The sequence below is a fragment of the Bos taurus genome, chromosome 16 (assembly GCF_002263795.3).
Source record: "Bos taurus isolate L1 Dominette 01449 registration number 42190680 breed Hereford chromosome 16, ARS-UCD2.0, whole genome shotgun sequence".
NCBI classification, from domain to species: Eukaryota; Metazoa; Chordata; class Mammalia; order Artiodactyla; family Bovidae; genus Bos; species Bos taurus.
Genome location: NC_037343.1, coordinates 47,322,936 through 47,338,584, shown reverse-complemented (window position 1 = coordinate 47,338,584; position 15,649 = coordinate 47,322,936). Strand labels below are relative to the sequence as shown.

Sequence of the window (15,649 nt, the reverse complement as noted above, 5' to 3'; positions counted from 1 at the left end):
AAAAGTTTGTTTGGGTTTTTCTGTGATTATCTTATGGGAAAACTTGAATGAACTTTTGGGCCAACCCAGTAATCAACATTCATGGTAAAATGAAAACTAAACCAAAAAGGTAAATAAAAAGTAAGAAAAACATACCAAAATGACTAATAAGTGACTTGAGTTCAAAATTGGTACATAATATTTTTAGCCAACACCTTTTACAGGGAAGTTTGCTACCATCTAAAGCTATCAATTCTCAAAATAACTGAAACTGTACAAATCTGTAAGATCATCTAAACTGAACTTTTGACTTTTTCCCTACTTGATCTTTTAATCTTGGCTGATTTTTGTGTGTAAAACCAACTTTGCATTCCTGTGATAAACCCCACCATGATATCCTACCTTCTGTACACACTGCTGGATCTGATGTCCTAATATACTAAGGAATTTTGTGTTAACATTCATAAGAGATGGCAATCTGTATTTTTCCTTCCATGTCCTTGTCCGGCTTGGGTATCAAGGTTATGATGGCCTCAAAATAAACACCTGAGAACAATTCCCTCCCACTCTATTTTCTGAGTGTTGGTCTACAATTGGTATTATTTCTTCCTTTAATATTTTATTAAATTCAACAGTGAAGTCATTTAAGTTTGAAAATGTTTTAATTATGAATTGAGTTTCTTTAATAAATATGGGGCTATTCAAGTGGGAATTTGCTGTATGACTCAAGGAACTCAAACCCAGAGGGGTGGGATGGGGCGGGAGGTGGGAGGGAGGCTCAAAAGGGAGGGGACATATGTATACTATGGCTGATCCATGTTGATGTATGGCAGAAACCAACACAATATTGTAATTATCCTTCAATTAAAAATAAATTAAGAAAAAAATGAACTAAGTAAACATATATAGGGCTATTTAGATTTTCTATTTCTTCTGGTGTCACTTTTGGTAAATTGTGCTTTTCAAGAAACGTATCCATTTCATCTAAGTTATTTTTATTGGCACATAAGTTATTCATAATGTCCCTTGATTATCTTTTTAATGTCTGTAGGATATGTGGTGATGCCCCTTCTTCCTCTCCTAATATTGATAATCTGTGTCTCTTCTCTCTTCTCATGATCAGTCTTGCCACGGGTTTATCAATATAATTAATATTTTCAAAGAACCAACTTCTAGCTTTACTGATTTTCTTATTATTTGTCCTTTATTGATTTCTGCCCATATATTTCCTATTTCCTTCTTCTCTTTTCTTTGGTTTTAATTTATTCCTTTTGTCTAGATTCTTAAGGAGAAAGCAGAGATTGTTGATTTTACACAGGCAGACCTCAGAGACAGAGGGTTCAGTCCCAGACCACTGCAATAAAGTGAATATCTTAATAAAGTGAGTCACATGGATTTTTTGTTTCCCAGTGCATATAAAATTATGTTTATACTATACTGTAATCTATTAAGTGTACAATAGCATTTTGTCTAAGAAAACAATGTACCTACTTTAATTTTTTAAAAATGTATTGCAAAATACCATCTATCATCTGACCCTTCAGTGAGTCATCAAAGATCACTGATGACAGGTCACCATAACACAGACAATAATAATGAAAAAGCCTGAAATATTGCAAGATTACCCAAATGTGACAGAGAAATAAAATAAGCAAATGCCGGGAAAACGGCACTGACGGACTGTCTCCATGCAGAGATGTCAAAAACCTCCAATTTGGGGGGGTGGGGAAATACAATACCTACAAAGCACAATAAAATGAGGTGTGCCTGCATTTTTCTTCTTTTCTAATGTACTTACATAAAGTTGTAAGTTTCCCTCAAAGGACTGCATTAACTGCATCCCACAAATCTTGATATATTCTTATACCAGTTAGTTCCAATTACTTTCTAATCTCTCTCTGAATTCTTTGACCCATGGGTTACTAGTGAGCAGAGTGTTGTTTAATTTTCTACTATTTGGGGATTTTCTGGTTATCTTATTATAATTGATTTTTTAATTTAATAACATATTGGTCAGTGAACATATTCTTCATAATTTCAATCCTTTTAAATTTATTGGGATTTATTTTCATGACCAAGCATATTATCTATCTCTGTAAATGTTCCACAAGCACTTGAGAAGGTGTATTTTATTTGTTAGGTATAGTGTTTTCACGATGACAATTCAGTTAAGGTGGTTGGTGGTGTTCAGATCTTTCATACCCTGATGATGGGTTTGTTTGTTTTTTTTTTTTTGGCAGGGTGGGTGGGGGGAGTCTATTGGTTCTATCACTTATTGAGAGAGTTCAGATCCGATCAGTCGCTCAGTCATGTCCGACTCTTTGCGACCCCATGAATCGCAGCACGCCAGGCCTCCCGGTCCATCACCAACACCTGGAGTTCACTCAGACTCACGTCCATCGAGTCAGTGATGCCATCCAGCCATCTCATCCTCTGTCGTCCCCTTCTCCTCTTGCCCCCAATCCCTCCCAGCATCAGAGTCTTTTCCAATGAGTCAACTCTTCATATGAGGTGGCCAAAGTACTGGAGTTTCAGCTTTAGCATCATTCCTTCCAAAGAAATCCCAGGGCTGATCTCCTTCAGAATGGATAGGTTGGATCTCCTTGCAGTCCAAGGGACTCTCAAGAGTCTTCTCCAACACCACAGTTCAAAAGCATCAATTCTTCAGTGCTCAGACTTCTTCACAGTCCAACTCTCACATCCATACATGACTACTGGAAAAACCATAGCCTTGACTAGATGAACCTTTGTTGGCAAAGTAACGTCTCTGCTTTTGATGCTATCTAGGTTGGTCATAACTTTCCTTCCAAGGAGTAAGCGTCTTTTAATTTCATGGCTGCAGTCACCATCTGCAGTGATTTTGGAGCCCAGAAAAATAAAGTCTGACACTGTTTCCACTGTTTCCCCATCTATTTCCCATGAAGTGGTGGGACTGGATGCCATGATCTTCATTTTCTGAATGTTGAGCTTTAAGCCAACTTTTTCACTCTCCACTTTCACTTTCATCAAGAGGCTTTTTAGTTCCTCTTCACTTTCTGCCATAAGGGTGGTGTCATCTGCATATCTGAGGTTATTGATATTTCTCCCGGCAATCTTGATTCCAGCTTGTGTTTCTTCCAGTCCAGCGTTTCTCATGATGTACTCTGCATAGAAGTTAAATAAACAGGGTGACAGTATACAGCCTTGACGAACTCCTTTTACTATTGGGAACCAGTCTGTTGTTCCATGTCCAGTTCTAACTGTTGCTTCCTGACCTGCATACAGATTTCTCAAGAGGCAGATCAGGTGGTCTGGTATTTCCATCTCTTTCAGAATTTTCCACAGTTTATTGTGATCCACACAGTCAAAGGCTTTGGCATACTCAATAGGGCAGAAATAGATGCTTTTCCATCTGGAACTCTCTTGCTTTTTCCATGATCCAGCGGATGTTGGCAATTTGATCTCTGGTTCCTCTGCCTTTTCTAAAACCAGCTTGAACATCAGGAAGTTCACGGTTCACATATTGCTGAAGCCTGGCTTCGAGAATTTTGAGCATTACTTTACTAGCGTGTGAGATGAGTGCAATTGTGCGGTAGTTTGAGCATTCTTTGGCATTGCCTTTCTTTGGGATTGGAATGAAAACTGACCTTTTCCAGTCCTGTGGCCACTGCTGAGTTTTCCAAATTTGATGGCATATTGAGTGCAGCACTTTCACAGCATCATCTTTCAGGATTTGGAATAGCTCAACTGGAATTCCATCACCTCCACTAGCTTTGTTCGTAGTGATGTTTTCTAAGGCCCACTTGACTTCACATTCCAGGATGTCTGGCTCTAGGTCAGTGATCACACCATCGTGATTATCTGGGTCGTGAAGATCTTTTTTGTACAGTTCTTCTGTGTATTGAGAGAGTTAAAAGCCTCTAATTATAAAGGTGAATCTAAATGCAGTTCCCTTTGGTTCTACAAACTTTGCTACAGAGATTTGAAAGCTGTGCTACTGGGTGCTGGGCACAAACGAGATAAAATAGCAGGCCAGTTAGTCTTTAAAATGCTGGCTTACAGGTCTGGCCCTTGGCTGGAGTTTGCAGTCTGGGGACACAGACTTCACCACCACCCTAATGGATTGGAATGGCTTACCAGTACTAAACTTCTTGTACAAAGTGATTTATGCTGATCACTTGCTTTCCTTCTGGAACTCTGGAATCCTACTACATGCTAGGCAGAGTGTATCTACATGACCAGTTCCCAAAAAGCCCTGAGGTTTTTTTACAACCTATTGGCACTGAGTCTCTGACAAGCTTCCTTGGTTGGCAGGATGTCCCAGGTATTGTCCCAGCTCGTTGCTGGAGTATGTCTTGTGGGAATCCCATGGCAGAGGACCCTGGGCGTTCATACCCACTGCCTCCCATATGCCTTTCCCTTGGCTGATCTTACTCTATTTTTTCACCAAAACAAATCTTTCCTTTGAAGATGACTATGTGCTGAGTCATGTCAAGTCCTCCTAGTCAATCACCACACCTGGGGGTGACTTTGGGGGCTCCCATCACAGGAGCACACACATTTAGGGCCATCGCATCTTCCTGACCATCACTGTCAGCATGAGATGTCCCTTTATCTCTGGTGATACATGCTTCACCTTGAACTCTACTTTGTCTGAAATTAGTACAGCCACAAAGCTTTCTAATGCTTAGAGTTTACATGGGTATCTTTTTTTCCATTGTTTTCCTTTCATACATATGGTTTGAAGACATATATTTAATATCTTCATGTTTAAACTGTGATTTTTTTATAAACAACTTATAAGTGGGTTTTAAATGTTAGCTTTTAATGTATGACTCTATTCTACAGACACTGTACATTTTTAAAAATTATTTCAATGACATTATCCATTATCATAATGTCTATAAAAGCAAACACCTGGAGTCAGAACAAGTGGTCATTTTAAGGAAGGACCTAATGAATGGATGACAGGTCATTCATATAGGAAAAGCTATGCTGTCTTAAGGAAGAATAAGAAATTCTTCATGAAATGACAGTCTAGAATGAACAGTCTAGAACATATATGGGGGGGAGGTTGTTTTTGTTTATTTTGTTTTTCAAAAGGTCTCATTTTGATCTTTTCTCTCCCAGAAATCCCTGAATGGAAACCCAATTATGTGACTTTCATGAAAGTATTGACTTTATCTTTGGGAAGGAAGTAAAAATGATCTACATTTACCAACGTATAATTCATACTGTTAAGAATATTTTTTAAGATATAGAATATAGCAATAAGCTACCATTCATGCCAAAAAAAGAGAAAAATATACAAGTATATTTATTTGTTGTGGTTACTTAGAATGTCTGAAAGGTTGTACAGAAAATAGGTAAATACCGGCTATATCCAGGATGAGACAACCATAGGACAATACACTTACCTTGTGTGCCCCCTTGAATTTTGAGCTATGGGAATTAGCTTTTCAAAAACAAGTTAAAATGCATTAATAAAGTAAAATAGGAAAATAAATTTCCTTTGTAAAATTCCTAGGCAAGAGACAACTGCTGTCTACTAGCCCGTGAGTCCCTGGAGGCAGAGCTGCTGGAGCTGGTCTCCCCAGCTTGGAGTCCCAGCTGGCCGGCTGGAGCTGTGTTACTCTAGGCATCTGACTCCACGTCACTCGTGTTGCTTCCTCTTCTGTAAAGCGGGGGTTATGATGCTACCTGCTTCGTAGGGCTGTCGTGAGGATGAAGTGAACCAACACAAGTGAAGCGCTAACAAGTAAAGTTGTTGGGGACGTCTCTGGAAGTCCAGTGGTTAAGCCTCTGCGCTTCCAATGTAGTGGGCATGGGTTCGATCCCTGGCTGGGGAATTGGGATCCTATATGGCATGCAGTGTGGCCAAAAAATAAAACAAAGCTGTAAGAGCAGTAATCACCGCAGTATCTACACAGAGGCAAGCACACAGTAGGTGCTCAATCACAGGGTTTGAAGTGATGATGCAGGATGTGAGCGATTTAACAATAGTAGGTTATTCTCAGACCTAGTGCTCAGACAACTCTGAATGTAAGGAGAATTGCTCTGCCAGATGCAGAGGAAGAAGATACGGTCTCGCCAAGCCAAACCCCACAAGCCGCATGCTCACAGTGGCAGGCCTGGATCCTTCCTGTGCGTCCCCCCAGAACCCTGGGCCTCCCCAGAATAGTACGATCACATGGGTGTTCTGTGGAGGCACATAAACACCAGCTTTTCTGGCAGGTTCCCTGGCAGCTGAGGGCAGAGATGGACACAGGGCCCCAAAACGAGGGCCTGAGCGTGCAAAGGTGGTGGTACCTCCACCTCACATCTCCCAGGATGCCCAGAGCTCCACCCCTGCAGTTCTAACCCCCAGGCCGTGCTGAGCCACACACAAGGCCAGCCCTTGCAAACAACCTGGCCAGGAAATAATTTAGGAAATCGAATTATCCGGGTTTTTGGATTGCTCCACTGTAGGCAGCAAGAAGCCTTGAGTCAGGGTCAAAAGTGCTGACTGAGTCGCTGAATCACATACCCTCTTTGCTGATGGGCCACTTTGCCTCCAAATGCTGCCACCGCCCAGGGTGATGGGCACAGTGAAAGACTCAGATAAACACGTGAAAATCGATACTGTCTCAGCTCACAGCGGTGAAAGCAAGCATTTGACATTAAAGAGTCGGTTTCTTTACCTGCTTAATTAGCGGGCCATCAAGCCACTTCAGGACACACTGAAACGCCGTCGATTCCTTCAGAGGCTGGCGTGCTCTCTGTGGGTGCGGAGGGACCAGCAGGTTTTGGTCAAAGATCCTGTGCCAGTCGTGCATTCTGCTGGTCCCCGGGTCCCTGGGGCCTCTGGGATTACCTGCACCATTTGTGTTCAAATAAATAAGAGCGTTACGAGGGCCCAGTGCTTAGAGAACCTCCCACTAATGCCAGGGGAACTACCACCCTGTGACCCACACTCTGACCTCCCCAACCCCCACTGCAGCCGAGGACTGGCATCCATGCCACCTTGCCTGGCCAATCAGAGCATGCCTACCCCAGCCTCAGTGACTGGTTTAGGGATGGCCACACGCTCTGTCCAGCTGCAGAGGTGGAGCCCTGCACAAGGGCACCAGGCCTTGGGAACTGGGGTTCTTAGAGGGGCCTGGGGGGCATGACCTACTCAGAGCCAATAAGATGTGAGCTCAGAGCTTCTGCTGGTTCTGTTGCAAGAACACTCTCCTCTGGGGCCTTCGGAGCAGAGAGGCCATCAGCTCGGAGCTGCCAAGGGGGACACCATAGGAGTGGCCACCTTGAGACACATACAAAAAGGCAGGCAGCGTGGGAGCAAGGCCAGCGGTCCAGACGTCACCAGGAGAGCCCTGGCTCAAGGGGACCCTGGAGTCTGGCCCCCAGGACAGCCGAGCCACAGACAGTCCTGCTGGTGGAGCCAGGTGGGGACAGACTGAGTGTTCAGGGTGTCTTGGCAACCTGGCTCATTCAAGATTTTATCTGCCTTCCGGCAGACGAGGATCTCGAGACTGTCTTCAGCTGAAAGAGAATCTTAAGCCCTTGGCCTTAATAAGAGGCCAAATTCTCCTAAAATGGCCAGCAAGGAGAAAGGGCAGTGGGTTTGGTCTTCTAAGACAATAGGTCTCTAAATGCAGTCCACAAAGCCCCAAGGTTCTCGGAGGTGGTCAAGGGCTCCAGAGGCTCAGAGCTATTTTCATAACCTCCAGATGCCACCTGAGTCTTTCACTGGGTTGGCATTTGTGCTGATAGTGCCAAGGCAATGGTGGGTGAAGCTACTAGGGCCTCATCACCTCCCAAGACAACGGCAACCAAAGCCCACCAGCCACCCTGTGCTCTTCACCCCTCACGGCACAGAATCCAGCAGCTTCGCTTAATAAGGTCCCTGGGGAGGCTGTGCAAACTATGGATTTCATTACATCTTGATTTGACCCTTGAGGATGCGTGCTTTTAACATTCTGTGATGAAAGGAGGTGAAGCACAAAAAGCATTTCTGCTGCCAAATGAAGGGCCAGGGTCACCCCGGGGTAAGCTGGGCATGATCGCTGGGCTGTGAGTTAAACTGCCTCCTTCCTGCACTCAGCAACACCATTCTTACTAAAAGAACAGCTCAGAGACAAACAATGGTGATTCAGAACTGGGAGCTTCAAACACAGTCTGAACAAAATGAACCTGTCACTTCAAGGTAAACTCATAAAAACTGAGCTTTCAGGCAAAATTCAGAATTGGGAAAATCTGTGCCCTCCACTGCGAGCCTGACAGCTTCATAACTCTTGAAGACTTTCCTGACAAGAGGGGTAGTGCTGGTAACGAAAAGTGAGCTTTTGAAATTGTGTGAGTAGACGTGTCAATATTTGGAAGATCTGCCTAACTCAGAAGCAGTTATTGTCTGAGAGAATAAGCACAATGATGTAAAATCTTGCATGGGGAACAATCCACCCAAAGTGTGATGCAAACCAGAGGATTCAATGTAACAGTGTGAAAGTTTTCAGACAGGGTGTCAAACTCTGCTCTGCTTGTGAGAAACCCTTAAGGAACGATTGCTTGTGGGTTTGGGTACAGCACAGAAGCAGAATATCCACAGTTCTCTAAGGGCTCCCCGTCCACCCATCTGCGTCTCCTTCAAATCCTTCAAGCAAAATGACAACAGACTCAACAGAGAAGCAGTGCCCACTGGGATTCAATTATGCAAAACAAAAACAAAGCAAAAACCCAAAAAAGGGCCTTCTCTGGTAGTCCAGTGGCTAAGACTCTGTGTGCCTAATGCTGGGGGTTTGATCCCTGGTCAGGGAACTAGATCCCACATGCTGCAACTAAGACCCAGCACAGCCAAATAAATAAATATTTCAAAAACAAACAAACACACAAAACAACCCCACTCTTCTTGGTAATGTTTTTGTTTCAGAAAACATGGCTGGCTTTCATTAAAAAAATATATTTTTATATTAATATGTAACAGGTCTGCTGCTGCTGCTGCTGCTAAGTCGCTTCAGTCGTGTCTGACTCTGTGCGACCCCATAGACGGCAGCCCACCAGGCTCCGCCATCTCTGGGATTCTCCATGGAAGAACACGGGAGTGGGTTGCCATTTCCTTCTCCAATGTATGAAAGTGAAAAGTGAAAGTGAAGTCACTCAGTCGTGTCCAACTCTTAGCGACCCCATGGACTGCAGCCTACCAGGCTCCTCCGTCCATGGGATTTTCCAGGCAAGAGTACTAGGTCTACTGTTTTTAAATGAATTAATAACACTGTCGACATTTCTCAACAATAAATGTTGGTAGGCGTCACTCACATTTTAGGAAGTTATTTGGAGTCCTCAATCATTTTTTAAAGCATAAAGCAGCATGACACTAAAAAGCTGGAGAAAGGTTGCTCTAAAGGGACTTGAAATACAGGGCTTCAGGCAGCTGGCCCACCCTCCACATTCACAGGCTGTGCTGGGAATGCAGGGGGGCCCTGGAGGTATGAATGCGACTGGCCCCCCTGAGACGCTCTCCCACACCCGGTGGGCTTCAGTGTGGGGTCCGGCCCCCATTGGAACACCACCCCGACCCTGCATACATCTCCTTGAGCCTCCAGATCCAGACTGTTACTGTATGAACAGTAAGGCACACACACCGGTTTATGTGGGGTTTTTCCTCTGTGGGTTATGTTTGTCTGCTCAATACCACTTGTTTTGCAGAACTACCCTCCCCAGTTCTGGCCCGAGGGCTTCGGGGCTGGTCTCAGAGATGACATACACTGTGTGTGTCTTCACTGGGACCCCAGCCACGGCACCCTCTGGACAGGCTGTCTCCCAGGGCCAGCTCCTCTGTGCTTCTGCACCCAGCAGGCTTCTGTGCTTTTGGTCAGAACACGTATCAGCTGTCCTGTACTGACCTACTCCCTGGCCCACTGCTTGCAGAAGGAAACCTACTCTCCTGGGGCCTTGATACCGCATTTACAATCAGAGCTCAATCAATTCAGCCCTGAAACTGAAGTTTCAATAAACTTGTCTCCCCAGTTTTTCTCTTTTTCAAGGAAATGTTTCATCATTGACATTAGTTATAAAATTGAGAGGTTTATTCCTGCAAAGTGAGGGCCTTCACAGACTGGGGGGTAACTCTACAGCAAAGCCCTTTCTGCCTCAGAAGCACATGTAGGGAAACACCCTCTGGAAGGAGGCCCCAGTGGCAGTGTTTCCTGGCTCCAGGACAGTGCCCCTTTTGTAGGTGGCTCCCTCGCCCCAGATCCCTAACCTAGTGCATCCCCCCACTTCCCTGGGTGACAAGGGGACCCAATACCACATTTGCCAGGACCGGTTGCGATGACAGGATGGCACTGCAGGAGACGCGCTGGGATGAAAGGCAGGTCTCCCAAGATCAAAGCTCTGAGCCAGGAAGGTGAAGGCAGGTGGTGGAGATGGAGTGACTACTGGAGTGGGTGATGGAGGGAGAGGTGACTCCTGAGACACAGGCTCCTGGGAGTAGGAGCCTGGACAGTCCCAGGGGCTCCATTACACACAGAGCTCTTCCCCTCCCGCCTGCACCCCCCACCCAGTGCCCCAAACGGCTCTCACCCGGCCCACACTCCTGTACACTCCATCCTGCCCTTGCTTCAGTTCCTCCCATTCAGCACGCCCTCTATCCCCCTTGACAGCCACAAGCACCCCTGGATGAGTCTTCCTCTGGTGCCACCTCCCCAGGAAAGCAGCTCCATCCATACATACCCCCTCACACGGGACCCTATCACAGAAGAGTCACCCAGCTTCTCCAGGCTACATGGTCACTGTCGTCCTGCAGGGACTGAGCTCCATGAGGTCAGGACTAGGTCCTCAGTGTAAACCTTTCTAATGATTAAGTAAATCATTCAATTATGCTGGAGAGGAATGAAGAAAGCTGCGGAGGAAGGCAGAAGGGCCTTTGGGGCCAGATGAACCATAAAGAGAAAACTAGGAGGGTCCCGTGCTTTGAGCCCAAGAAAACGATACAAGGGCCTCTCCAGAGGAAGGGGGAAGAAAAGGCACCAACTTTTACTGAGTCCTTATCATGAGCCAGGCACTCACATTTTCATATTTGCTATTCCAATAACTCGAAGATAAGTACCACTACTGTCCCATTCCTACAGATGTGAAAAGTGAGATCCTGAGGTTAAACAGCCAGCCTGAAACCATATAGCTAGTCGTACAAACATCAAAGCCATTATAACCTATGCCAGCCCCTCTGCCCACCAAGGCCAGGAGAAGCCCTCAAGGGTAAAGTGAGAGCAAAGAGGTCGAGGAGCCTGGGCTGATCCTTGCTCTCCTCTCTGACTTCTGCAAAGTCTCTGCCCTCCCAGCATCTGCCTCCCACCTACAAAAGGAGGGGGGCCTCTGAAGCTCCCTGGAAGTCTTTGCTTCTGCAGACCTACCTGATCAACAAATATTCACCAAGCACCTGTTCTGTCCCAGTACAGTGAAGCGGACTGTCAAATACCCTGTCTTCAAGAATCTAAATAACCAGTAGGACAAAGACTAGGGGACAAGCCTGAGCAGCCCAGAGAAGACAAGCCTAACCCAGTCTCCCTTTTTGGCAAGGGGTTGGTGGGGGGAGGAGAAGAGGAGGGACCCAGGCACTGAAGTGATCAGCTGGGCTGAGGTCTCATCAGCAGTGATTCACCAAGGAAAGGGAGGGACAGGAGCCACAAGGAACTTCCCGGGCACAAGGAAGCTTCCCTCCCAAACGCAAAAGAGATCTGGCCTTCCTGAACCTTGAAAGCTCGGGAGCTTTTTTGAGAGTAGACACCAAGTGCATGTGTGTATGTATTCAGTCGTGTCCAACTCTTTGTGACCCCACGGACTGTAGCCTGCCAGGCTCCTCTGCCCATGAGATTTCCCAGGCAAGAATGCTGGGTGGGTTGCCATTTCCGACTTCAGGAAATCTACCAGACCCTGGGGTCAAACTCGCATCTCCTGCATTGGCAGGCAGATTCTTTACCAAATGCACCACTTGAGAAGAAATCCTCCCCCCCCCGCCCCGCTAGAGTAAGCAGAAGTCTAATTAAGCCCTGCCTGGAATTCCTCTTTCAAGGAGTGTTCTTTGAGTACCTACCCTGTGCCAGGCCCTGGAGAACACTGCAGACAACCACGATGACCTCAAGGAATGTATCTGAAGGGAGGCAGAAACACAGGATACAAGTTAGCACACAAAAGAGGTGGTTGTGACCTATGAAAATCACAGAGGAGAGGAGGGTGCAGGGAGCTGTGATGGAGACCCGGCTTGGAACTGGCGGCGACGGCACAATCATCTAAAGTACACCTTTTCCAATACACAAGCTTGTGAGACTTCCCACCTGCGCTTCAGTCAAAATCACACAGTGCGACAGTGAAGGCAGGACCAGGGCTGCGAAGGCATCTGTCTTCTATAGAGACAGACATGAAAGAAATGTGCAGGGTCTGAAGAAGGCAGCAGGAGACAGAGCACTGGGGTTCTCAAGAGCACAAGGGCCCAAGTGGGGAGCTCGGAGGCGGTCAGAAGGTCGGCGGGCTGGACAGCGGAGGGGAAGGCGGGAGCAGCTCCAGGGTAGGCCTTAGGCAGGCAGGACCATCGGAGCAGGGAATCCCGCGAGGGTCAGGGAGTCTCCAGATCTCCACTGGGCAGCGGCGATGGGTCGGGTCGGCAGGCAAAGCAGGGGGTCCCCAGCAGGGGTCCGAACGGGAAAAGGGGAGGGCCAATGCCGCGGTCTCAGCAAAGCCCACGCTGTCGCCGGAAGCTGAAGCGCTGCCAGTGGGTGCGGAGTCTAGGGGCAAAGTGCAGAGATGGAGCCCCTAAAAGCCCCCGATACCCTACAGGACCGGGCGGCCCGGACCACACCAAAAGTCAAGGAGAGGGGGAGGAAAATGCGACCGACGCGGGCACAGCCCCGCGCTAGCCGAGTTGCCGCGCCCCTCAGGCCCAGGGCCCCCAGAAGAGTCGGACGGAGCACCCCACATACACTTCGGGATCAAGGCCTCGGGCCGCTAGGTGGCCGCTGAGCCTCGGGACTGAGTCCAACCTCCCCCGCGGCGCCATCCAACGTGGTTCCGCCCGTGGCGGGCAGTGTTACCTAGGAGACGCGCCTGCAGCAGCCGCCCCCGCCCCCGGGCGTCGAGCCCCAGGCTTCTGAGGAAGTGCCTCTACGACGGATCCAGAGGCCCGGCGCTGGCCGGTGCCCACCAGAGCCGCAGACCCTGCGGGCCGAGGACCGGCCAAGGGGCGCCGGATCCGCTGCCACCAGCTAGAGGAGCCTTGGAAAGGGAAGAACTCGCTCTCCGTCATTCACGTCAGCAGGACGCAGGGACCAATCAGAGCCCAAGTCCAGGGTCTCCGCTCCAGCAGCGCCAGCCAATCGGCGCGGCGGCGGGCCCGTCCTAATTTGCATGGTCGGCGATCCCTCAGCCAATAAGAGTGTGACTGGCGTGAAGAACAACCAATGAGAATCTAGAAGAGGAGTGGCCCCGGGCGTCCCACGAGGTGAAGATGCTGCGGGCGGAACCTGGTGGAGCAAGCGGGATTCGGGGGCGCTAAAGTCGCAGGGGCAGGGCGGGAAGGAAGATCCGGAGCGGGATAGAGGATCCGGAGCTGGAGCCCCCAGGTGAGTGCAGGGGGAGACCCCAGCCGTCCGCGCAGTCCCCTGCAGTGCGCCGGGAGAGCGGCGGCGGGCACCGCGAGGCCCGCGCTGACTCTCCATCTCCTTGTCCCCAGCGCGTCCCCGCACCCGCCTCCATCCTCACCTCCTCTCCAGCCGGCTCACCTCCTTCTCCATCATATCCCTTCCCCCATTCCGCCCTCCTTTGGCTGCCCTGTCTGCCAGCCTGCCCGACCTTTTAGCTCCCATCCCGACCCCTGCCCCAACTTCATCCCTCCCTGACCCCTCCTTTTCCCGCAGCTTCGCCTCCCCCTCCCCCATCCCTCTTTCCATTCCCTCTCCCAGCCTCAGCGCACCCCCCATCGGAGCGCTCCTGGTCCTAGTCCTCCCCATCTCTCTCTCAAAGGCTCATCCTGCCTCTCCTTTCAGGTCCCTAGCCCCATCTTCCCACCCACTCTGCTCCCAATCCCTACGTTTCCCCATGGGCGCCCTCTCTCCATCTTGCCCTGCTCCCCAGGACCTTGGCACTCCCCTCCTGCACCAGTTCATCTGGCTACCTACACACCTCACCCCACCCGGGCCCCTCTGCCCCTACCCCATCTTCAGCTTCTCTTCCCCCCCCACCTCCCCTACCTGCTGCTGCTCCCACAGGACGCAGGACACAGAGCCCCAGCTACTGCACCGCGTCCTGCTGCAGTGGCTGTCCTGTACCTGCCCACCTTTCCACCCTGCCATCCAGGCAGCCTACCCTGGCTCTGCTCCCCCTGGCATTTGTCCAGGGGCTCTTTTGGGGTCTACACTTTGTCTAGAGCAGCCTCAGGGGGTCTCCAGGTGAGAAGTCCCTTAGCACCCTGCCTTCCTCCCTGGCCATGATGTCCCTCCCCACCCCACCCCCACTTTCCTGCTCAGCTTACTTTGTGATTCAGCATTTTTGGGGTGGTAACTTTCTTTGCCTCCTGGCATGACAGGGACCTGGTTGTGGGCTGAAGGCAGGGGGTCTTGACCCTGAATTAGAGGAACAGTCCTGAGCTACCTGGTGGGGTCAGGGTTGGGGAACGGGAAACCCACCAGTGGGGGCAGTCCTTTCCTTTTTCACTTGTCTTCCCTGTGTTGAAACGCATCCAGGGGGAGATGACATAAGTAATAGCTCTTGGGGAAATGGGCTATTAGCATTTATGGAAATTAATACATCCACATCCGAGGCGCAGGAACACCAAGTTCAGGCCACAGCTGTCCCACTGTCTGTCATTTCAGGATTTCTTCTTTCTCTGCAACTTCTCCTCCCCCTCAAAAATGCCATCCGCCTTTCAATGCCAAGAGCAAGCCCCTGCTCTGCAAAACAACCACATTCAGGCCCCACGTTGCAGGGTTTGCGGACTGTGGAGAGTCGTGTCTGCCTCCTTGATTGTTGCTTAGTGTATGGATCTCCCCGCAGCGTCCAGGCTCACGTGTGGTTCCTGGGCTCCTGCCCCTGAGCTGTCATGACGGGGTGCCCAGAGTGCATTGGCTACCCAGGACCTGTCTGTGGGGCACACTCTCCAAGCCCATTCCCGGCCTCAATGACATTGAGGGTGTTCCAGCTGCAGTGCGTTCCTACCTCGAAAGCAGCCTGCTGGAGGCTCCCCTGCAAACCCGAGGTCCAGTTCCTTGTGCCTCTTCCTGCTGCACCAGCTGCCAGACCATGTGGGGGTTGAGCCACCGCACAGGGAGGAAGGGTCTTAAGCAGTGTGAAACCAGGTCTCATGCTGAGAACCCAAAAGGGTCTGGACGGGGATGAATGAGCATGAAAGCAACTGCACACAGGTGTGACAAAGACACCACGTTTCTTGTCTACTGAGGGTCATGGGCCATGGCACTGAGGGACACAGGGGTGAGCAAGCTCTGAGGTGGGGCAGATTGAGAAGCTTCACACCTTGGGGCTGGCTTGCTTTCCTTCTTCAATGATCTTCTAAACCCCAGATGATTCAGGAGGAAGTGACTGGTACAAGTTTTGGTTTGGCACTTTCCGGCAAGGGAGGGGGCCTCCTCTCGACTTTCCTGTTTGTTAGTGCTGGGGGCATAGCAACTGGACAGCTCCACACGTGGCAGAGGAAAGCCTCCTCCGC

General features: G+C 49.1%; 2 protein-coding genes across 15 annotated transcripts in view; one reads left to right on the top strand and one right to left on the bottom strand.

Moving 5' to 3' along the window:
- NPHP4 (nephrocystin 4) overlaps window positions 1–13,216 on the bottom strand; it is a 138,538-nt gene extending 125,322 nt beyond the window's left edge. For 3 of the 10 annotated variants that reach the window (XM_059875743.1, XM_010813384.4, XM_059875744.1), the window contains exons 1-2: window positions 12,029–13,006; window positions 6,639–6,811 (exon numbers count right to left, since the gene is read on the bottom strand). In XM_059875743.1, coding sequence (XP_059731726.1) covers window positions 6,639–6,811; window positions 12,029–12,224 — 369 coding nt within the window. In that variant the 5' untranslated portion in view covers window positions 12,225–13,006. The other 7 variants (XM_059875745.1, XM_005217171.5, XM_059875746.1 and 4 more) reach the window with 7 other exon arrangements.
- A 226-nt stretch (window positions 13,217–13,442) lies between these two features.
- Window positions 13,443–15,649, top strand: part of KCNAB2 (potassium voltage-gated channel subfamily A regulatory beta subunit 2) — a 95,993-nt gene continuing 93,786 nt past the window's right edge. For 2 of the 5 annotated variants that reach the window (XM_059875497.1, XM_059875493.1), the window contains exon 1: window positions 13,445–13,550. The gene's annotated coding sequence lies outside the window, so the exon portion shown is untranslated. Of the gene's footprint in view, window positions 13,551–15,649 lie in introns of all 5 variants that reach the window. The other 3 variants (XM_005217112.5, XM_059875499.1, XM_059875495.1) reach the window with 3 other exon arrangements.